We start from the raw sequence: 24,919 nt of genomic DNA on the forward strand, positions 1-24,919 counted from the left end.
AGAGAAGGAAAACTCAGGAATTGACTGGATGGCAATGGGTTTGGTTTTTTTTTGGTTGATAGCGACAAAAAAGGCAGAAAACTTACTTGTGAGACCTGGAAAAACAAGGCAGTCCCATAGAGTTCCAGCTCTCACATATTTCAGTGTACAAGTCAGGAAAGCTGTCATAGTCATTGATAGCTTACCCTGAATTACTTTCAGATTCTTTCCCGTCTGCCGGTTGCTGAAATTTGGTTGACTGGAAGGAAAATAGGAAGAGGTTTAGATTATGAGTGTTGCATACGAATGTGACCTTTGGCAAGTTACTCACCAAGCCTCAGTTTCCTCACCTGTAAAATGGGGATATAACCTACCTCATGGTGCCCATGAGGACAACTAAGATAATGTATGCAAAGCATTTAACACAATGTCTAGTAAGGGTCCAATGTTGGCTGCTGCTGTTGTTATTGTAATTATTATTATTAATGGCTATCCCAATGTAAGAGGAGTTCTAAGCGGCAAGCTTTTTTCTGTTTTGTTCTGTTTCTTTTTTTAAAGGGGGAGCCTGTGAAAGCTGGAAAGCCAGTAAGGAACAAAGGGCCATAGAGAAGTAAGGGAAAAAAAAAAAGGGAATAGAGCACCTAAAACAAACCTCACCAATTCCATAATTCTGCTTGAGTAGGGTCTCCACCAAACCACTTCACCTCTCTGAGCTTATCTGCAAAAGATAACACCCACTCTACCTACCTCAAAAGGCTGTTAAGAATTCAAATGAGACACGTGTATGTAAAAGCACTTTGTAGATCTTAACAGGAATGTTTGATGTTGCTCTCACATGTTACAGGACTAACTGTTGTTTCAATCAAGTCTGTGGTTCTCAACCCTGGCTGCACACTAGAGTCTCCTGGGAATCTCCTGGGAGCTTCTGAAAATCCAGATACCCAGGCCACACCTCAAACTAATTAAATCAAAATCTCTGGGGGTGGGACCCAGGCTCAGTACTATTTTTTTAAGCTCCCCAAGTGGTTCCAGTATCCAGTCAAGGTTAAGAGTCGGAGAATAAAGTGTTTCTCAAACTTGCCTGGTGATAAGGCTCCTCAGAGTCCCCTTTAAGTACAGAATCATTCTTTCAAGGGACGAGGCCTGGGAGTCTTTATTGTCAACAAGCACCCTGGGCTGATGTTTATCACCAGGCAATTATGAGGAACATCGGGTGGAATCAAAGTCTGAGAGCTGGAAGGGCTATTGCTCAAGGTTTGCAAGCTTGAATCATCCCTAAATGATGTGAAACTTTATGAATCCTATGAACAAAAGGTGAATGTGTGTCAACCAGTTATGTGAACAACAAATAAGAAAACTGTTAACTATTTCTGTTTGTGCAGAAATCATCGCCAGCGACATTCTAGTTCAGGAAATCTTGACTGAAAGAAAAGACTGTCAAGGTTATGAAACATTTCTTAATCAAACAATGTGTAATGCCAGCAAGCGCATTAAAAGATGAATTCTTTCATTTAAGAATAAATGTTTGAGTATTGTGAAATAAAGTAATAAACTCAGCTTTTTGGTGTGCATGATGGGAACTGACTTCCAGATGGGACAGACACAGCTAAATTTTTTATTTTTTCCTCTCCAAAAAGAATACATTGTACGGCTCCACAAAGCCTCTGCTATTATTACTTTTAGCTTCATGAGAAAGTTAGGCAGATCAGGTTTAATGTAAATAACATACAGAGAGGTTATTATGGAATAGAAAAGTGGCAAATATGGAGAAAAAAGAAAAGCAGAGTGGAAATATGAAGGAAAAGAAGTTGGTCAAGTGCGGATTTCCAAGTTGAAAAACTCAGCCCAACTCTGATGGTGCATGGCGGCACCTATTTCCGGTCCTCTTCACTGTAATGAAAGCACCAAACTCTGCCAGGACCATTGATCTATCAGTTCCCACTCAACAGTCTAACGTTGTCTTTTGAAAACTTAAGTCTTCAAGAATGCCTTTTCCTCTGGGGGCCATACCTTCATGCCAAGCCTGGGTAGTCAACCTGAAAAACTTCCCTCCTTCCTATTTTCTACATTGTTTGAATCCAGCCATCGTCAAGGCTTTGCCTGAGCCATAAATACTGTCCGTATTTAGAGATGGTTTACTTCTAAGCTTTTAAACAAGAAAGATAATGGAAATTGATTTTAATAAGTCTTAAAAAATATGTGGCACAGTGGTTAAGAGCTACAGCTGCTAACCAAAAGGTGAGCAGTTTGAATCCACCAGCCGCTCCTTGGAAACTCTATTGGGCAGTTGTAGCCTGTCTTACAGGGTCGCTGTGAGTCAGAATCGACTCAATGGCAATGGGTTAACAGGTTAATAAATATGTAAGATCCTTGGGTGGTGCAAACAGTTGGCCTTTGGCTACTAAACTAAAGGTGGAGAGTCGAACCCACCCAGCAGCACTGCAGAAGAAAGGCCTGGTGACCTGCTTTCATAAAGATTACAGCCAATGTAATTTTTAGAATGAGCTCAGTTCTGTTCTGTAACACATGGGTCAGAATCGACTCAATGGAAACAAGTTTAGTTTGGTTTTAATAAATATATATGTTTCGAATATTTGCATTTGTAATGATTTCTTATAAGTTACTCACTTCTAAAAGTTTGTCAGTAAGGCGATTAGGACTGATGATACTGGGTTCAGTCTGAGTTTTATCTGTAGAAACTATATCACATTGCTCTAGGCAGTAAGTACTTGTTTTAATGTGTATTCACCACACCCATTTCTGAGCATCTCCTTTTATTTTTGATAAAGGGCTTTAAGAGAGAAAATCAACGTAGCCTACCTTCTTGTGGTACGAATTAACAGTGCATTTTCATTGAATTTGTTTTTATTCATCAAAAAGTTTTTATAATTAGTAAGAGTATGTTATAAATAGAAGTCCCTGGATGGCACAACAGTTAAGCACTTGGCTACGAAACAAAGGTTGGTGGTTTAAATCCACTCAAAGGTACCTCAGAGGAAAGGCCTGGGGATCTACTTCTGAAAGGTCACAGCCACTGAGAATCCTACGGAGAGCAGTTCCACTCTGAAACACACTGGGTCGCCGTGAGTCAGAATCGATTTAAGAGCAGCGAGTTTGGTTTTGGGGTTTGCTTGTGTGTTTGGTGTACTAAATACTTAGAATCATATGCCCCATAGAGGAGCTGGCAGGCAACAGCGGAGCCTCTCTTGTGCCAGTACATACAGAAACCTGAAACAAGATTGGGGACATGGGCATCCCCAGGGGTGTGTCCTCCCCATCACCCAGTTTCTTTGGGTTTTTATATATTTTTTTGTGCTTTGATGAGTCATTTGGGATATTAGGCTATGCTAGAGGGGAGAGGGGGGACATAGAAATGTTGGGAACTGTTAAAAACTAAAAAAAAAATTCCTGTTCGTGACCGTTTCCCATGGTCAGCCCACTCCCAGTGCCCATTTCTTCCAGCTCCCACATTCTTGAGCCCTAGAGAGCCTTGATGTGTTTCTAGTGAGTGTCTGACACATAGTAGGATGCAAGATGTAATGCACCGTGGGGTTCAGAGACGCCAGTATTATAGGTGACATTTTTAAAGAGTGTCCATAGATTACCAAGTCATAGTTGAGAAATGAAAACAGGTTTGTGGAAAGAAAACCTTAATTACTATGATGTTCTGAATTATTATGATGTTCTCTACAAAAGGATTTTATTGGTGCACGTCTGAGTACTTTTCTGCAGGTAAGAGTAGGCAAGACTGTTATCTCTTATAGTTTGGAAAATGACCCTATCACAGGTTAACCATAGATATTTGCCTGACCTACAGTTCTCATCTGATATACAATGAACTTTTGAGTTTATAGCCTTGGCTTCTGTGTTCCTAAGAGTCGAACTCTAAAACAGAAACTACATGCCGTGGGGCAGGAAGTCTCTCTTGGTTGTTGGGAAACTGAGACCTAGAGGAGGGGAGGGATATGACAAAGGTCACAAGGTACTTAGTAGCAGCCCTGAACTAGAACTGGGGCCTCCTGATTCATAAGCCACTGCTCTTTGCCACCCCACTCAACCCCCTACCTGATACCCCAGCTCTACCCCCGTCACAAAAATAACCCACTGCTCACTGACAACATCTGGCTTTCCTTACCCAGATTAAAACACACACACACAGAGATGAAAATTAAAACAGATCCAGAGTCCCTGGGTGGCAGAAGTGGTTAACTGCTTGCTCAACTACTAGTTGAAAGGCTAGTGGATTGAACCCACCCAGAGGCACCTCGGAAGATAGGCCTGGCGATCTGCTCTCGAAAGGTCACCCCCTTGAAAACCCTGTGAAGTAGTTCTACTCTTCATACATGGGGTCTCCATGAGTCAGAATCAACTCGACAGCAACTAATAGCAACAACAATAAATTTGCTAAGTATATTATTGATACCCATTAGCAGGGTCAGAATTGCAGAGATGTTGGCAATTGTTTCAAAAAGAGTCTATCGACCCAAAGAAAACCTGGGTGTCTAATTTGTATAAGGTAGTAGGTTTCTTTCCTCTTCAGATCCAATGTATTAGCTAAAACTTGCCTTATCAGCCATAATTGTATGCTCCAAGGTAGAAAAAATTTGGAGATTTCAAGTCAGTGGCAATTGGTGATTATGCCCGATATCAAGTTAAGGAAAGACCTTTGCCCTCTGTTTTACCAGGTTATTTGTAAATCATCACTGATTTTAGAGGTTTGGAATCATCTATCTTGTTGAACCTCTTTATAAATAAGGGAGCAGTGACCTGGGCAGCAGCTTGCCCAGGGTCACGTAATTTAAGAGACATCCAAGGATAGGTCCCTTTCTGTCTCATCCAGAACACCCCTTATAATGCTTCCTAAACAGTTTCTGAACCCATTCATAAGCTCCCAGAAGTTTAATCTTTCCCATAAAAATAGAAGAAATAGTAGCCTGATATTCATTAGTGATTGAATGCTTTATCATGTAGCTCTATTATGCCACATTCATAATATTTATTTTAAAGAATATATGGATTTTCTGAATATATTTTTTAATGTGACTATCTTCTAAGGAGCTCTGTGGCACAACAGTTAAGTGCCTGGCTGCAAACGGAAAATTGTCAGTTGGAAACTATCCAGCGGTTCCACCAGAGAAAGACCTGGCAATCTGCTCCCTTAAAGATAACAGCCTAGAAAACCCCATGGGACAGTTCAGCTCTGTCAAATGGAGTCACTATGAGTCTAAATAGACTCCACAGCACCCAACAGGAATATCTTCTGACTAGTCGCTGAGATTACATATACCTAAACTTATCTACGTCTGCTTAATGGAAAAGTGTCATATACATGAACTTGTAATATTTTAAAGCTCCATATAAAACTTTTATTTAAATGAAAGTTTAATTATTTTTTCTTTAGGTTTCTTAGAAATTAATATTTTTCATGTTTTTTTCAAGGTTATTAAATTGGGTTAAGAGAAGGGGCTCTGAGGTACAGTCATGCCACGTGAACACTAATTCTAGAACATTAAACTTATTGTGTTAAATTGATTTCTGGATGTTTCTCTGTGGAAGTCTTGGAATAGTCCTCCCTTCCTTTTCTTGAGCCAAGAGGACTCTGAACCAGAACAATTCAATTTGTGGACAAACTATACTCAATGAACCAAAGACAAGCATTAAGATAGTTTTGTGGGGGAGAGGGGGTGACTTTTTGATTACTTTTGTGTGTTTTGAAAATACCTGGATTTCTAGTTAAAAGTTCTGAGATGGAGTTATAAGCTTTGCCTCTGAAGCACATATAAAAGGTTGGTTTTGAAGTCTGAGAACGTAGAGGAGAGCTCGCCTTTCTGTCGTTTCTGTCCTAGTCATTGTGTTATATGTTAAACATTTGGAAAGAGCCCCAGCTAGGCCTCAGGAAGCAGTTAACTGCCTCTGACTTATCATCCTGAAGGCGATTTGTTTTAAAGTTGATAATCCCTAGGGCTACAAGAGTGTCCCACATCTGCCCTGAATTGAAAACAGATTCGCTTTAAGGGCCTTACATCAGTGCTGCGGAGTCATTCCATGTGAGTCAGAAGGAAGTCGGGGAAGCCTTGGACATATGGCCGCTGGACACCCAGCAGCTCGCTTCATGGAGGACCAAGGCTGCAGGGTATGTCTGCTGTCAGTGTTTGGATTTTAAGACTGTTTTTCGTGTCCTTTTCACGTGTAGGCACTAGGACTGTTTGGGAGGGAACTGATGGTGCGGTATCTATTGTGGAAAACAGGTATAAAGTAACTTTCAGTCTCTTGGGGTTTACCGGACTATAAATGAATTGATCGAAATTCCAAGAGGTTAGTCAGCCTCTGCTTCAGTGCTGCGTATTGCCGTTTTTGTGACTTATTTATGTAAAATATATTTATTTAAACATGTAGAGATTTATATAAAAGTTTCTCTCCAGGACACTAGGAAGACTTTGTAAGCCAAGAAAAGTTTTTACTGTTAAAAACTAGAGCTTTTCCACCCTCTGCTTATCTATGAAATGATTTTAAACTATTTCCACTCATGCTAAGAATGAAGGCTGGAACTATGTGCTTCATATCACAAACCTCAGGGGATCAGGGCCAGCAGATTAACTATTTAGCATCTACTGTTCTCCTGAAGGAGTTTTCTTCCCAGCTTGCTCAACAACTTTCAGTCTTCTCTCCTGAAACAGTATATTACAGAGTATGAAATTCTTTTCCTTTCTAATTAAAAAGGAGATTGAATTTGTTGGTTGTAAATGATGAAAGGTTATGCCAATATTCGTTGCAGTATTATTCACAACTGCCAAAAGACGGAAGCAACTCAAGTGTCCATTAATAGATGAATGGATAAACAGAATGCGGTCTGTGCATACAATAGAATCTTACTCAGCCATAAAGAGAAATGAGGTTCTGATACATGCTACTGCATGGATGAACCTTGAAAACATTACGCTGGGGAGAACCAAACCCATTCCGGTCAAGTTAGTTTTGACTCATGATGACCCCATGTTTTATAGAGTAGGACTGCTCCCTAGGGGTTTTTTGGCTGAAATTTTTACCAGGCCTTTCTTCTGTGGCATTGCTGGCTGAGTTCCAAACACCAACTTTTAGGTAAGTAGTTGAGTACAAACCATTTGACCAAGTAAGACCCAAAAGGATAAAGATCATATGATCCCACTTATATGAAATATCTAGATTAGGCAAATGCAGAGTCCAAAGTTTATTAGCGTTACCAGGGGCTGGAGGGAGGGAGACTGGGAAGTTATTACTGAAAGGTATTGAGTTTCTGTTTTGGGTGATGTGAAACATTTGGTAATGGATAGTGGCGGGAGTAGCACAGTATGGTGAATGTCATTAACGTCACTGAACTGTACACTTAAAAATGATTAAAATGGCAAAGTTTTTTAATATATACTTTGGTGGCATAGTAGTTAAGAGCTCTAGATGCTAACCAAAAAGTCAGCCCTATGGGGCAACTCTACTCTGTTCTATAGGGTTGCTATGAGTCAGAATCGACTTGACAGCAATGGTTTTTTGTTTTTTGTTTTGGTTTACCACAATCAAATTTTTAAAAATGATTCAAGGAAAATAATAGTACAGGGGCCATGAATCAGGGCCTGAGGGCCCAGCAGCCTGCTGCATGGATACTGAGCCCTCCGGCCTGACTCCCCAAGGCCCCTCCTGCTACCCTTTGGTTCTGACTGGGCTTTGGCAAGTGGAGGCCTCTCAGGTTGACTTCCAGAAGTCTCTTCTGCACACCATCAGATCTGAGGAGCTGAGGACAGTGGCTGGCATAATCGGTGCCCACTAAACACTGGTTGAGTGAGAACAGAATGATTAATTGGAACTCTAGAAGAAATGCCTTTTTTTTTTTTAGACCCTTGAAGTAAATCTTTTTTTTCTTTAATTTTTTTTTATTATTATTATGCTTTAGGTGAAAGTTTAAAGCTCAAGTTAATTTCTCATTCAAAAATTTATACACATATTGTTTTGTGGCATTAGTTGTGATCAGAAATGCCAGTTCTAATGTATGTAGCTAATGAGTCTCTGCCTTGGGGGGTTTCCTCTAGTCTGTTTGGTCAGTTGTCACAAGAAGTAGAGAAGAGGGGATGATGGGTAGTTGAGAGGAAAGTGCTAGAGTACCAGTTAGAGCCCCTGTGTAGGAAATGTATGACTACACGGTTATGGTATTAATAAACCAAAACCACTCTGAAATATGAGTTTTTAGAGGTAACACTCATACCCTGAGAGAGTGTTCCAGAGTCCAAGGAAAGCTGGTATGGAAGAAAGGGAACGAACACAGCTGGCCAGCTTCCCCTTCAACTTGGTGCAGATGTTCCAACAGCACAAAGACTAGTTTTGTTCCATGTGCTTCCCTTGGTTTCAGAAACAATACGTTAAGAACAGCCCAGTTGGCAGGTAACAACCTCGGTCCAAATGCCAAGACACTGCTCCATCTTGACTGGTTGCCCACAGTTCTTGAAAGAGGAAAGGTTTTGCAGATGCCAAAAATTGACTGCGAACTCTGTCATGGAACTATGCCCTCTTAATCCCCGCAAAACAGAGGCTTTCTTTCAGAAAAAGAAGCACATTTGGGTTTTTGTGCTAGAGGAGGCAAAAAGATTTATTGATCGACTCAGACAGAAAGGGGAATTATCAGACTTAGAAACATCATTTCTGTCCTAGCTAAAGGGACTGGTGAATGAGCCTTGAGATCTATAGAAACGGTTCCAGTTCAGACCAGCCTCCTCTCTGAGGGATTGTATATGTATCTATATATATCATATATAGATATATACACCATATATATCTATATATACAGGCAGACCCAGGATTACAAATAGGTTCCATTCCTAAATCTGTCTTTAAGTCAAATTTGCATGTAAGTCGAAACAATTAGGTATGGTCCATATCTAAAGTCAGTTAGTCAAATGTTTATCTTTAGTATATGGTATATTGTGTACCTTTCTATGCATAAAAAACATAGAAGAAGCACTTCCAGGTACACCAAAACATCTCTAACATGGTAATACGGTAATAATAATGTTTTGATGCGCATCGCAAAGTAGCGCATCTGTTGTTTCTTATTACGAACCATTGTATGTACCTCAAATTTTTAATATAATAGGCTTTATGGGGGTTGATTCATAACTACAGGCTGTACATAAGTCAGACGTTCATAATTCAGGACTGCCTCTGTGTGTGTATTTAACAAATAGAGCTAATCTGTCTTATTAATTTCTCAATCCCAGAGGTTTGGGAAGGAAAAAAAGGCATGTGGCAGAGGCTTCCACAGTGACACCTGTAGTATAAGTGTGACTACGGATGTTGTTGTTAGCCGCCGTTGAGTCAACCCCCAACTCATGGTCACCCCAGGCACGACTGAATACACTGCCCAGCCCTGCAATCTGATAGGGATTGGACCATTGTGTTGCATAGTTTTCTTTGTCTGATTTTCAGAAGTAGATCACCAGTCCTTTCTTCCTAGTCTTAGTCTGAAAGCTCTGCTGAAGCTTCTTTAGCATCATAGCAACATGCAAGCCTCCACTGATGGACAGGTGGGTGGTGTCGGCATATGATGTGCATTGGCTAGGAATCCAGCCTTGGTCTCCCACATGGAAGGTGAAAATTCTACCGCTGAACCACCACTGCCCCCTTAATTACCATATGAGACTCTGGCTCATCGCGAACCTGTAGGACAGAGTAGAACTGCTCCATAGGGTTGCTGAGGCTGTAATCTTTATGGAAGCCAACTGCCACACCTTTCTCCCACAAAGTGGCTGGTGGATTTGAACAGCAGACCTTTCAGTTAGCAGCCAAGTGCTTAATCACGCACTACCAGGGCTTCTTTAACTACCGTTATTTTAAACATCCACCCCTAAAAGCCTTCTACCTCTTTTTAGGTAACAAAGTAAACAAATCTTCATGTGTGACTATATCCCCTTTCCCTTCTCTGTCCTCTCCTCCTTAACTCAACCCCACATTTGAACACTGAGCATTTAGTGATATTCCACCACTCACCAAGGGGTTATGCTTCCATGCCTGTTTACAGCCTCATTGCTCTCCAGAAGTTTTGTAAGCCATTGTTTGGAATTCAGAGCACACTATCCCTCTGAAACAGATTTAGGCTCCCAGCTCAGGACCTGAATGCAAATTTGTCCCAAACTATAAAGAAATATGTTACATGTTTCTGGAAAAGGGCAGGAGGAAATTCTGTTGTTTTGGTTAATGTCATTGGGGAATAAATTTTACAATGAACTGTAATAATGTTTGTGAGAGCATTTTTAATGTCTTTGAAAGGTAATGCTTGGCCTTGCCCCCTATTCTCTCTTGATCTGGACTCTAACCACCTATCCCAGGTACATTATCTCCTGCTACTCTCCCAAATGGTTCCCTAGGCTGGAATCCTAGCAAATTATTTGCATGTACTTTTCCACTTGTGGTTTCTTTCGCCTGGAATGCCTTTTTCGGATTCTGATTCCTATAGAATTCTTGATCACCTCAAACACTTACACAATTATAACACCTTTGTACTGCCGGCATCAAACTCCCGCCTCTACTTCATTGGCCACAAACCCCTCTGAGAAAATTCTGCACACAACTTCAGGTGGTTCTTCCATTGACCTTCTAAGGTCTTAAAGACTCTGGTTTAAATACCCTCCCCGAGGAAAAGTTAAAAATTCCCCTTCCTACCCTTCCTGCATTTCTATAACACCTTGGAAATACCTCTATGTATTAGCATTTATCATATTATATGGCAATTTTTATTTACATGTTGTTGTCTTCCCTAGACTTCGAGCTCCTTTAAGGCAGGGATTCCCCCAGAGCTTACAACAATGCCTGGGAAATAATAAACACTTCATATAAGGATGGATAGATAGGTGGATGGATGCATGTTTGGATGGAAAGATAGATAGAGGGAGGGATGATTGAATGGATAGATATGTGATTGGATGGATAGATGAATGGGTGGAGGAATGATTGGATGGATGGATGGATGCATGAATGCATCATGGGTACATGGGTGCATGGATGGAGTGCTGGAGAAAAAGATGGTTTATTTATTTATATGAGTTATACAGAAACTTTAATGGATTCTGAAAGGGCTTTTAGATACTTTCAAGGATATGAGATTGAAGACATTTGTCCTTTATTCTTTTTCTTCTACTATTTGCTTATTGGAAAAGAGGAAGGAATTTTGAGCCATAGAAAAAGCAAGGAGCTTGGAGTAAGAACAACCCATACCCAGTGCCATGGAGCCGATTCCGACTCATAGCGACCCTATAGGGCAAACGGACTCTAATTCTGACTCTCCACTTTCTGGTTGTGACCTTGGGTATTTTTGCTTTTCTTCATCTGAAAGATGGGGAAAATACCTCAAGGTATTATCAAGGTATTATTCAAGGAGTTGTAGGGAAGATTAAATGGTAATACATCTAAAAGCCTAGAATGGTGCTTAATCCATAGGAGGTAGAAGATAAGTGTTAGTAAAATATGAATCTAAATCTGAAATGGCAGACATAGAACTTTGAATCCAGCCTCGGATTCTCTGTCCAGCCTTGGATGCTTTTTCCTTCACTACTAGGACTCCTTCATTTTAATGCAGGTATGTCAATATCATGATTCTACCTTTTATCAGCCACTTCTCATATCACTTGGGTGAAAAAAAGAAATGAAGAAGAGGGTTCAAGGGATTTGTGAGTAAATCTAAAAAAGAGTTTGCCCAAAGTACAATTAAGTAATCTGGGTGAAGGCAGAGGAACATAGAAAGTGCAAAAAAAAAAGGAGGGGGGCGTGTGGTGGGAAGCGTAGGTGATGATGAGAAAGTTGTTTGGTACAGATAGTAGCATAGAGAAAAGAAAGAAAAAATGGCTCCTTTGTGGAGGAAATTACACTCCCAAGGTTAAATAAGGAGCAATTGTTATTTAAATACTCTGTAGGTAGACTTTGTAACCTGGAAGTGCTTTATGTAATCTCAAGAACTTTACACAAATAATGATAATACTGCACTGAAATTGTCAAGGATTTCATTCTGGTGGAATCAACAATCAATGCCCATGGCAGCAGCAGTCAAGAAATTAAACGACATATTGCACTGAGCCAATCTACAGCAAAAGACCGTTTTAAAGTTCTAAAAAGTGAAGACATCACTTTGATAAGTAAGGTGCGCCTGACCCAAGCGGGGGTCTTTTCTATCACTTCATACACATTTGAAAGCTGGACAATGAAAAAAGAAGACAGAAGAAGAATTGATGCATTTAAATTGTGGTGTTGACAAAGAATATTGAACATACTATGGACTGCCAGAAGAATGAACAAATCAGTCTTAGAAGAAATACAACCGGAATGCTTATTAGAAGTGAGAATGCCAAAACTTCACCTTGCTTGCTTTGGACATAGCATCAGGAAAGACCAACCACTAAAAAGAACATCATGTGTGGCAAAGTAAAGAGTCAACAAAAATGAAGAAAACCCTCAATGAGATAGATTGACATAATAGCCACAAAGATGGACTCAAACGTGTCAAAGATCATGAAGATGGTGCTGGCAATGCTTCACTTGGCTGTACATGGAGTGGCCATGAGTCAAAGCTGACGTGACGGCAACTGACAGCAATAACAACAAACACTTATAAAGCGCTTACCAGGTGCTGGGCACTGTTCTAAGCTCTTTACACCTATTAACTAATTTAATACTGACAATAACCCTGTGGAGTAGGTACATATAGTCCTTATCTCACTGAGAAGGGAAGAGGGCACACAAGAAATTGCACTCCAGTATATATGGGAGTCAGTGTTTGAATCCAAGCAGCCAGACCCCAGAATCTGCACTCACAATCAAATGACAAGCACATATGGACTCTCTGCATCTGATGTGACTCCTGACACTGATCATACTGCTGATTCAGCTGCTAGGCTAGTAGCATCGTTCAGTCCAGTTTGATGGGCATCCGATAAAGATGCCTTTCAAGACATTAACTCTAACACCTGAAAAACTAGAATGGTAGAATTTTATAGCTTGGAGGACATTTGGTTCATCTCACCCAGACCAGCCAGCTGATTGTGCTGAGAGCTTCCAGGGCAAGTCCAACTCAGGGTCACTGGTCAGAGTCTCTGGGGATAGACACAGGGTAGGGGTCAGATGATCTTAGCCAGCCACATAGCGTTGGAGGGAAAAAAGAAGACATCATCTGTATTCCAGATAATGTCTGGGAAACTCTTAAAAATTCCTTCTGAAAGCTTGTAGACATTATGATGTCAACACTGCAGAATTTTATACATATAAAAATAAATTGTACTTTCTTTTCTTAAGAATCATCTGTTTTTGCCCTTGGGGAAAAAAAAAAACAAGGTACACAGTCTTTGAACATTGTGTCCGTCTTTACTGGATTGGGCTTGACAGGTCCACATCCTAAAATAATTCCATCGCACTTGCATCTGTCCCTCAGCTCTTACCTCCCTTTATGAGAGCCCCGAGCAATTTGATTCCATTGTCTCATATCAAAAATACGAATGTGTTTGAATAGTTAACACATTCAACAAATTCTGATATAAGAATGTTTTAGGCTGGTAGGAATCATGTAAGTACTCCCCTTTTCTATCTGTTTGAATCATTATAAGCATTTCTATAATAAAGAAAATCACTCTCCAAGTGCTTCCCAGTTGTTTAATTCTCTGGGTATTTTAGTCATCCCCATTTTAAACACTCACATGCCCCACTGATTTTCAGGGTGTGATCCATGGGTGAATGTTGTCTTGTGCCATCAAGTCAATTCCAACTCATGGCAACCCTGTGTGTTACAGAATAGAACTGTTCCATAGGATTTTCTGGGCTGTAATCTTTAGGGAAGCCGACAGATCACCAAGCATTTTCTTCCCCATTGCCACTGGGTGGGGTTCTAACTGCCAACCTTTTGGTTACCAGCTGAGCACAAGCCAAATGTGACACTCAGGGACCTTAGGGGTGAATAGGTAGGTAAGATTGTTTGAAATGTTGCCAGAAAGTTTTGCCTATCCCCAAAGCTTTCCCTCAATAACCCATCTGAAATCCCTATCTTCCAACTCAGGAGAACAGGGAAAATAGCATTTGAATAGCATCATGAAAGTCAAGAGCATTTTGTAGACCAAGATGATCAGGCTAGAGGAAGGGAGAGGGGCAGTAGAAAAGCAGGAAGAAGGGCAGTAGGAAGTGGTTTTCCCAGGTCTTTGTCCCCATTTTTTCTCACACAGCCTGGCTGGAGAACATCTCACCTAAAATCATTTCATGTAAAATTCAATCCCCTTTAGAGCATTGTTATATCTGTTCAGATGTCCTGGAAATAAATATTAAATTAAACTTTAATTTAATTTAGATTCTGAATAAAATCCTTTACATAAACTGACTAAAAAGAGCTTAACTATCCAAAAGTAGGTCAGATGGAAAAAGGCACTTTCAACCATACAAAGCAATCCTATCATTTAGAAAATCCTGCAAATTTAATAAATACCTATTAAAAATACAAAATTAGGTTAGATGTGCCCTTTGAAAAACTGATTTTTTTTTTCTTTTTTTCCGTCTTTAAACTTCTCCAAAATGCCAAGAAAATACAGGACACCAAAATGAAGCCCAGAATCTCAAACAAAGGTTGAATTTTAAGCAAATTGCTCACTGGGCAAATGGATTTTTAAGGAACTGGTTTAAGGCCAGCGGGCTGCCTGGCAGGGCTATTGTGAGGGTAGGACGATATTTAATGAATGTAAATCTCTAGTCCAGTGCCTGACATGTAATGGACACTCGATAACTTTTTGTGGAATGAATCCTGAATAATTCTAGACTAACTCAGCCAAGCTGACTTAGCTATCTCCTCTGGCCTAGCTGACCCCTGAGTAAAGGTCATTTCTCAGATTACGTGAAGCAATACTTCCTAAAAAGAGCAATCCATTGTGAAACAAAAGCCTCAAATTTCTGGGACTTGTTGCCTAGCCTGTTACAAAAGGGTAATAGTATAAGCGTTATGACAGGGTTATTGGGAGAATTAAATGAGATCATGTTCACTTACTCACTCATTCACTCATTTATGCATTGTTTCAAAAAATACTGATGATATATTTACGAGGCAAGATGGAAGACAGTGATGAGCAAGCCAGACAAGGTCTCTGCCCCCACGGAACTTAAATTCTTCCATAAAACACTTGGCAAACAAGTCCTGCTGTCACTAGCCCTGAGCACTCCCTCAGGGTGAGCAGCAAAGTGTTCTGGAAAGGACAGTCAGCTAGGAAATCTAACTGACACCCACTGGAGTCCTGGTCCACCACTTACCAGCTGAGCTTCCTGAGAAGTTTCTTAGCCACAGTCCTCGTTTATAAAATGGGGTTAATAACACCTACTTGCAGGGATTCCATAAGGATTAAATGAGACATACTGAGTGTGAAGCACCTAGCACAGTGTCTGGCACATAATGGGTGCTCAATAATTAGTAACCCTTATTCTCTTAAAGAGAAAATAGATCACAAGGTGTCAAAGAAGGGAATAAGAGGAAGTAACAGTTACTTTCTCAGAGCGCATTCAGTAAAAGCAGTACCTTTTCAATCATTTTTGAGGTTGCATGTTGACCCTGGAAGGAGCGAGCCCTGGTGGTGCAATTGGGGGTTCTAACCCTCCCAGCGGCTCTGCAGAAGAAAGACCTAGTGATCTGTTGCCATAAAGATTATAGCCAAGAAAACCCTATGGGCAGTTCTATTCTGTCACATGGAGTTACTATTAGTTGAAATCAACTCAATGGCACCCAACAACAATGTGTTGACCTGGAGGTTGTTAAAGTGTAATATTAAGACATAAGAGAAGCAGGACTTCTGGTTAAACATAGTACATTAAACCATGTTTTTTTCTCCACTCCCTCCCCACTTCCTGGTAAAGTACAATTAAGGAGGGGATGCTACAAGAACGACAATGATGGAAGTAGGGGAGGAATAACAGAAATGAGAAACATCAACAAAAGTTGGGGAGATAGATGTTGATTGAGCATAAAAGTAGCAACTGATGTAGTACAATGGAGAAAAGCGAAACCTAATAAATTGCCCAGGGTGTGGGGTCTGGAGAACAACCATAAGAATAAGCTAATTGGAGCCACGAATCCCAGAAAGGCTCTGGGAAGGGTCGGGGGTGGGAAAGGCTGAAAATAAGAGGATTCTTTGATTTTCTGCATAGGACTAATCAGAACCCCAGAAACCTCTTCCCCCACCACCACCTCCATGTCTTTCTGGCCAGCCAGAAAGCTAAGCCATTTCTTTCCCCATCATAGCAGAAGACTGGAGGAGAAGCTGGAGGAAGCTCTGGTCTCAGCACCACCAGGAACAGCTGAGAAAGGGAGTAAGGCACTGTTATGAATTGATTTGTGTCTCCCCAAAGTATGAGTTGGAATCCTAAACCCTATTCCTATGGATGGAATCCTGTTTGAGAATAGGGTTTTCTTTGTTGTACTAATGAATCCATATCCGTGTAGGGTGTGTCCTAAACCTAATCACTTCTGAGTTACAAGGAGCAGCACAGACAAGAGGCAAGCAATCACAGAAGCAGGAAGGCAGACTCTATGTAATGAAGGTGGAGGCACATGAAACTACAAGCCCGGGAACTCAAAGGATTGCCAGCTACTAGAAGCTGAAATAGACAAAGAAGGATCTCTACCAACAGCCACACACTGAGTTTGAACTTCCTGCCTCCTGAATTGTGAGAAAATAAATGTCTGTTCTTTAAAGCCACACAGTTGTGGTATTTGTGTCATAGCAGTACTAAGACAGGCACCATCCTAAAAACGGAAAATGAGTGAAAATCTACAGACTGAAAGGCAAGACTTCCCAGTCACTTTTACCAACTCAGCTTTCAAATGTTGGTATCCATGTTTTTACACCACCTACCCACTCCCCAACTACCACTATCAAGAGAGGGAAGGAAGGCAGGATTCCTCATTGTTGCAAATGGCCTACCCAACAGAAAAAATCTACAACGACTGACATTTGGTGATTTCCAGCAAGAATCTAAACCCTCTACCGTCAATCTACAGTGAGGCCTACCAGTCAAAAGACCCACCAGGCAGGGCTTCCAGTCTCATTCATGGTACCTCATTCTTAACTATGAACAGAGAAAAACGGGTCATCAAACAATGGAAAGTCTGAATGGGAAAGGTACATACCTAAACACATGAACAGGGAAAATGATCTTAGAAGTAACAGAGACAATGGGGTGAGGGGCAGAAGAATGCATCAAGAATGTACAATAAGGGGCTGGGGAAGGGGGGATGGATAGCAAAATAATGAGATCTGTTTTGGACAGGTTTGCTATCACCAACAATCTTTATCCTCCTCCCAAAGCAGTCTGAAAGACCCCACCAAAAACCCTATCACCTGATCTGCTACATTTTCCCGAGAGCAAAATGGGCACCTGAGCATGAGACAGGACTGTCCTCACCTGAGAGCTCCATATGCTGGGATTTTCATTTACAGCCCTTTTCCACTTTTCTAAAGTGACCCCAAAGTGGCCAACATTCAGTGCAGTCCTAAAATATGGCAATCCTAGTCTCTTTTTTTTTCTTTAAGCTGCTTGGTCAATAACTATATTGTCCTAATATAATAACGAAAGCACAAAGAGCAAAAAACAAATGAGACCTCATAAAAATTAAAAACTTTTGTTCATCAAAAGACTTTACAAAAAAAGTGAAAAGACAAGCTATCAACTGGGAAAATATCTTCGGAAACTATATATCCAATAAGAATCTAATATGCAAAATATGTATAAAACTTCAACAACTTAACAATGAAAAGATAACAAAAAAAAAAAAACAATCCTAAAGTGGACAAAGGACTTGAGTAGACCTTTCACCAATGAGGACGTTCAAAGAGCCAACAAACACATGAAAAGATGCTCAACGTCATTAACCATCAAAGAGATAGAAATCAAAACTACAATGAGATATTGTCTCACTCCCACTAGGATGGCTAACATTAAAAACAGAAAATAGAAGATAGAAAAAAAAAAACAGAAAATAACAAATGTTGGTGAAGATGTAAGAAAATTGGAGACTTTATCCGTTGCTGATGGGAACGCAAAATTGTATGGCCGTTGTGGAAAAGAATGTAGTGTTTCCTAGAAAACTAAAAGCAGAACTACCATATGACCCATCAACTCCACTCCTAGGTATATACCCAAAAGGCTTGAAGGCTGAGACTCAAACAGATGCTTGCATAACAGTGTTTATTGTGACACTATTCACAATAGACAAAAAATGGAAAAAACCTAAATGCCTATCAACAGATGAATGGATAAACAAAATTTGGTACATACATACAATGGGATACTGCTCAGCCAGTAGAAGAAATGAAGTCTTGATGCATGCTACAATACGCATGGAACTTGAAGACATTATGCTGAGTGAAATAAGTCAGTCAGAAAAGGACAAATACTGTATGACCTCACTTGTACAAAAACACACACACACAAAAAGGCAAATGTTTAGAGACCAAAGTTTATTAGTGGTTACCAGGAGCAGGAGGGAAAGAGGGGCTAACAGTGATGGAAAATCACATTGATCAAGGATTGGGTTGGATAGCCAATTTTTGTAATTGCAGTCAATAAGTTGTACACCTATAAAAAGTTGAATTGGTAAAAGTTGTGTGGTAGATATATTTACAACAATGACAGAAGGAAAAAAAAAAAAAAAGAGTAGCTGTTGAGGCTGGCTTATGCACAACCAAACCCCTCATCGGATTTGATTCCTTCGTTTGGAGGTTTAGGGTCATGGTTTCATGGAACATCTCAGTTAATTGGCCTACTGGTGTGTTTAGTGCTGCTGTTCTATTCTACCTCCTACTTTGTTGTGTAATGTCTGGGGTCTTAAAAGCTTGCAAGCAGCCATTAAAGGCACAACAATTGGCCTCTATTCACCTGGAGCAACAGAGGAAGAAGGAGAGTCAGGAATAGGAGGGGGATGTGGAATGCATGGTTAATTGCCTCCATGAACAACTGCCTCCTTTGCCATGAGAACAGAAGAACTGGATGGTGCCTGGCTACCATTACTGAACATTTTGATCAAGGATCCTAATAGAAGAATCCTGATCAAAAAGGGAAAAATACAGAATAGAATTTCAAATTTTCATTGACTCCAGATTTCCTGGAGCCATGGAGGCTGGATTAACCCCTGAAACTATTGCTCTAAGATAATCTTTAAACCTAAACCAAAAATATTCCCTGAAATCTTCTTAAAATCAAACGATAGTTTAACTTAACTAGTAAAGAATGTCTACCTTAAGCATTGTGCTCTTTTAAAATCTATCCATATGGGATAAATTGACAACATCAACTTGAACGTTTAGATGGGAAACTTAAGAGGCAGTGAGTTTATGTTAATGGGGTAGGAACGACTCAGAAAGGGAGGGTAAGAATAGTTGTACAACTCAAAGAATGTAATCAGTGTCATTGAATTGTCCATGTAGAAACTGTTGAATTGGTGTGTGCTTTTGCTGTGTATATTCTCAACAATAAAATAATTTTTTTAATTAAAAAAAGAATACACAATGAATATCCTCAGAGAGAGAAACAAAAATAGATCCTATAAAAAAAAAAAAAGAACGTTAGAGAACAAAATCAATCTATAGAAGGCTTAGAAGATAAAGTTTAGAAAATCTGTTAGAATGAGATAGAAAACGGGGGAGAAAATTTTAGGAAATGAGAAGACTAGCCCAATAAATCAGATTTTCAAATAATAAGAGTTCTAGAAAGAGAGAGCTGACAAAAAGAAAGAAATCCATGAAATAACAAAAATTTCTCAGAAATGAAAGACATGAATCTTCTGCTTAGAAAGACCCACCTAGCACCCAGCATCGAGAATAAAAAGAAACACATGTGAAGGCACGTCACTGTGTGATTTCAGAACACTAGGGATAAGCAGAAGATCCTATAAGCTGCCAGGAAAGAAAAAGAAAAAAGGGTCTCATAGCATCAGAAATCAGAATGGCAGTGACTTCTCAACAGGAATTCTAGAAGCCAAGAAACAATAACTTCAAAATTCTGAGGGAAAGTGATTTCTGACCTAGAAGTCATCAATTAAGTGTGAGGGTGGACTAAAAACGTATAAGGGACCAAAACAGTTACATCACTTATACCCCTTCTCAGGAAGCTCCTGAGGACATCACAAAATTGAGAGAGTAAACAAAGCCCAGCCAACCCAGACAGGGGCTCTGTGAGGAACATCAGCAAGAAAAAAGAAATGATGCTGGCTGATGTCCTTAAGTATTCAACCATGTTGCAAGGTGTTTTCTATTTCTGTCTGAAAGTTTGAATATGGGCAGGTACACAGAAAAGCCACCACCCATCTGTCAGTTTGTCAGACTGTGGTGACTTTCATGTTGCTGTGATGCTAGAAGCTATGCCATGGGTATTTCAAATACTAGAAAAGTCACCCCGGATGGACAGGTTTCAGTGGAGCTTCCAGACTAAGACAGAGTAGAGAAAAGCAGCCTAGCAATCTGCTTCCAAAGTTAGCCAATGAAAACCGTATGGATCACAACAGAACATTGTTCAACGCGCTTGCCTTGGACACGTCATCAGGAGGGATCAATTGCTGGAGGAGGATGTCCAGCCTGGTGAAGTAGAGGGCCATCAGGGTCAAGGAAGACCCTTGGTGAAATGAAATGGCACAGTATCCACAACAATGAAATTGAACATGCTGGCAATCATGAGGTTGACACAGGACCAGGCAATGTTTTGTTCTGTTGTACATGAGGTCACCGTGAGTTGGAGTCCATTCGATGGCAGGTATCTGTCTGTCTGTCCATCCAGCTACATAGAATACCAAGCAAATTATAAAAGAAAACTCCAAGAGAGGAAAAAAATTAAATGAGAAGAGAAATGTGATTATAGTACCCCGTGTGACCCAACTGTAAACAATATTTACTAGATCGCAATAATGTGAGCACTGAATAGTCATATAACCATAGGTTAGAGTATTATTGTTGTAGCCAGGAAGGTACACTCCTTGCAGCAGGTTGTCTCCCTCTTTAAGAGACAACCTGCTGCAAGGAGTGTATCCCGCCTTCAGGATCCCGGGCTGTGTTCACACCAGAGTGGTGGAGTAGGGAACATTATCTGTGGAGGAGGGAGGGGAGTAAGGTCTGAGGACTCTTCAGCTTATTAAATTTGACTTATTAAGCACCTAATATTACTATTACTATGATTTTAATATATATATATATATATAGTTTTTAAAGACATTTGATCAAGATTTTGCTAAGGAGCCAGACGTGGGTCATTTTCCTGTTGACCCCTCACTAATTTGCAGCTCAAGCTTAGCCCTCTCCCCAAGCACACGCTTCTCCCCTGTGATAGAACCTGACTGCAGCCTCTGGTTGTAGGCAGAACTCATTGTACTGCCAGAGAGGACACATCTAGAGGTGTGTCCAGAGAGCGTAAGGAGGCAGGGAAAAACACCCACATATCTCAGGAAGGATACCGGAAAAGCTCCAAAACAAACCGCTTCAAATTTTATCAGGCGCTCCACTCCAGAAGGCTTATTATGTGCTTGCAGCGAAGCAAGGATTTACCAGAACGAGTTGCCATGGAGTTGACTCCGACTCATGGTGACCCCGTGTGTATCAGAGTAGACACTTGTCTCCATAGGGTTTCCTAGGGCGGATTTTTTGGAAGTAGATCACCAGGAAGCAAAGATTTCCTTCTCCCTTACTCTGTGACATTAGCAGCAGGTTAAACTAGTCAAATACTTTCCTGCTGTATGGCTGCTGGACTGAAGAAGGAGACAGACATGAAGAAGAGAGAGGTGATTGCGGGGCAGCTCTGTCCTCCTCCTCACCCTGCCGCCCCAGCAGCTGTGGCTGCTGCCCTACAGCCACCTGGGCCCTGAGACAGCTGCCGCGGAGCCCCTCTGGACTCCTGCCACATACCTTCCTTCACAGAGGAATGTAGGCAGGGACACTGGGGGGAGGTGAAGCATGTCTGTGTATGTGTGTATATGTGTGTGTGTGTCTACACACGTGCATGTGTGTGCACAAGAAAACTTCACACAACATCACACAATCATAGGAAGAACTTGCTCAGAAGCGTATCTATCTACCTGGGTTTCATACTGAACTGGTGAAGAGCTGTCCTCATCTACATCTAGTCTTGGGATGGAGTCCCTGGGTAGTGCAAATGTTACCATGCTTGGCTATTAAACAAAAGGTTGAAGGTTCAAGTCCACCCAGAGGCACCTCAGAAGAAAGGCCTGGAGGTCTACTTCCCCAAAATCAGCCACTGAAATCCCTGTGGAGCACAGTTCTACTCTGACACAGGCGGGGTTGCCATGAGTTGAAATCAAGGACAACGGTTACTGGCTTAGCCTTGGGATGGATGAGGCACTACTGGAAAAACACTTCGTTGTGTAGGGGTGGGGGGGGGGTATCTTCACTTATTCAAAAACAAAAAAAGTACGGTAAACAGTGGGTCCGGGAGGGACCAGAAACTCCTAAATCCCCGCCCATTGCCCTATGAGTGAGCTACAGATTCTGTTAGCAGAAGCAGCATATTGTCCCCTTCAGACCAAGGAACAAAAGTCATCCCAATTACCAGCATAAGAACCTACCAGAAACATTTGATGACAGAAACCAATGGGCAGACTGTTTATTACTATTTTTTTCTTTTTTATAGAAGTAATACATGCCCAATTGTAGAAAATTTAGAAGCAAGTTCAAAAGGTCCATAATTGCACGACCCTGGGGCACCCACCATTTTTATTTTGCTTTCTTTCAATCTTTTTTTCAGTCTTCCCAGAGCTTTGAAAATCGTATTTTATGCATAATTTCATCTCCTGCTTTTCCACTTAAAATTTTTACTAAATGCATTTCCTCATACTGTTAAAAACTTTTTGTTAGCATCCTTTTTTTTGAAGTCTGTATAATATTACATCTCATGGATATATCATCATTTGTGCAATCATTCTTCTTTGTTGGACTTTTAGGCAATTCCGGGAGTTTCAAATCGGAAAGAATGCTGTGATGGACTTCTGGTGTATAAGTCTTTGTCCTCTTTTCAGATGAGTGCCTCAGAATAGATTCCCAGAAATGGAGCTGCTCAGTCAAGTGATACGAACATTTTTGAGGCTAGGTAAATCTTTTTAAGACAGATAGTTAAAAAGTATGTTTAATATTAATAATATTCCTGACTTTTCAGGCAGAAATGTATAATAAACCAGCAAGCCTATTGCCTAGCTTAAGAAAGTATATTACCTGTACAGCTAAAGCCACTCTGTACCTCTTCCTTTTTCGTATCCTCCTCTTTCACCTCCAGTTGTTGCTGTTAGTTGCCCACAAGTTGGCCCCCAACTCGGTGACCCACGCACAGCAGAACAAAACGCTGTCCAGTCCTGTGCCACCTCATGATCTGTTGCGAATCAGACCATTGTGATCCGTAAAGTTTTCACTGGCTGATTTTCAGAAGTAGATCTCCAGGCCTTTCTTCCTAGTCTGTCTTACCCTGGAAGCTCTGCTGAATCCTGTTCAGCATCACAGCCTCCATCCCACTGCCTCCAAGTCTATTCCAACTCATAGGACCCTACAGGGCAGAGTGGAACTGTCCCATAGGGCTTTCAAGGCTGTCATCTTTATGGAAGCAGACTGCCACATCTTTCTCCCAGGTAGCAGCTGGTGGGTTCAAACTGCCAAACTTTTGGTTAACAGCCACCAGGGTTCCTTATAGCCTCCATGGGTAGCCTTTATTCTGAATTTGGTTTGTCACAAATTTTTTAAGGAGCAGAACTTCAACGATATGTTTTTCTGTTAGAGGATCTGAGAGAATAAGATGAGAGAGACAAGAAGAGAGGGAAAAGGAGAGGGAGAGAGAGTGAAAAATAGAGAGATTGAGATTGACTTGCTTAGTGTTGAACCACAGTGTCCTGGAGTAGTTTTGTACTGGAATAGTTAAGAGGTAAAATTCAGGCCGTTTTGTAGGCAGTTCCTGTAGTGTTTATGGGATGGCGATGGGAGGAAAGAAGTGTATGCAGACTGAACGTACATGCTACCTCCTCTCCTCCAGCCCCAGCCGTTTCACCACCACCCACCTCTCTCCATAGGGATCAGACACAATTGCTGAACCACACAGCAAGGCGGGACGTAGTAGAAAGACGCAGGTCTGGGCTGGAGCTGTCTGCATGTGAATCCTAGCTCCAATATCTGCCATCTGTGTGGCCTTAGAAAAATTGCTTAACTATTTCCCAGGTTCCATTTCTTCCCCTGGGAAATGAGAATGAAGCGAATGCTATTCACCTGCTAGGGTTGTGGACCAGGTTACAGTGAGATAAGCACCTAGCGCCCGGTTGTTGTTGTTAGTTGCCATGGAGTTGATTTAACTTATGGCGACCCCATGTGTGTAGAGTAGAACTGCTCCATAAAATATTCAAGCCTGGGACCTTTCGGAAGCAGATCGCCAGGCCTGTCTTCTGAGGTACCTCTAGGTGGGCTCAAACCACCAATCTTTTGGCTAGTAGTCAAGTGCTTAACTGTTTATACCATCCGGGCACTCCAGCTCAGCACCCTACCAGGTGTATAATGATATTACTTAGAGTGTGGCCTGAAGAGTGGATTGGTTTTAGCATGTATCAAAACTGCAGCGCTGGACATGTTTTCACTAGGTTCTAACCTATTAGCAAAGCACCGCCAACAGTTTTCTGTATAAACCCTATGTTAGCACAAACATAATTAAGGTGGTCAGATGTCTGGATTATAGGTTTGGTGATCTGTGATGAACAGGTGCCTGAGATTCATTCCATGTTACCAGAAGCTCCGCTGCTGATCTGAGTCAGAGATTAAAAAACTCAAGTTTGGCTCTGAAAGACACCTTAGAGGTAAGGAGAGTCCATGCTTGCTAACTTTCTTACTTTAGCAGCAACTTTTCAAGTGTGATTCTTCCCTAAAGAATATATACCTTCTCCTCACTT

General features: G+C 41.0%; 1 protein-coding gene across 1 annotated transcript in view; it reads left to right on the forward strand.

The window, feature by feature from the left end:
- Window positions 1-5,655: 5,655 nt before the first annotated feature.
- The window catches only part of SASH1 (SAM and SH3 domain containing 1), a 310,621-nt gene continuing 291,357 nt past the window's right edge, over window positions 5,656-24,919 (forward strand). Inside the window, exon 1 of the mRNA XM_010587065.2 lies at window positions 5,656-6,112. Coding sequence (XP_010585367.2) covers window positions 6,062-6,112 — 51 coding nt within the window. The 5' untranslated portion in view covers window positions 5,656-6,061. The remainder of the gene's footprint in view (window positions 6,113-24,919) is intronic.

The sequence above is a fragment of the Loxodonta africana genome, chromosome 1 (genome assembly GCF_030014295.1).
Source record: "Loxodonta africana isolate mLoxAfr1 chromosome 1, mLoxAfr1.hap2, whole genome shotgun sequence".
Taxonomy (NCBI): Eukaryota; Metazoa; Chordata; class Mammalia; order Proboscidea; family Elephantidae; genus Loxodonta; species Loxodonta africana.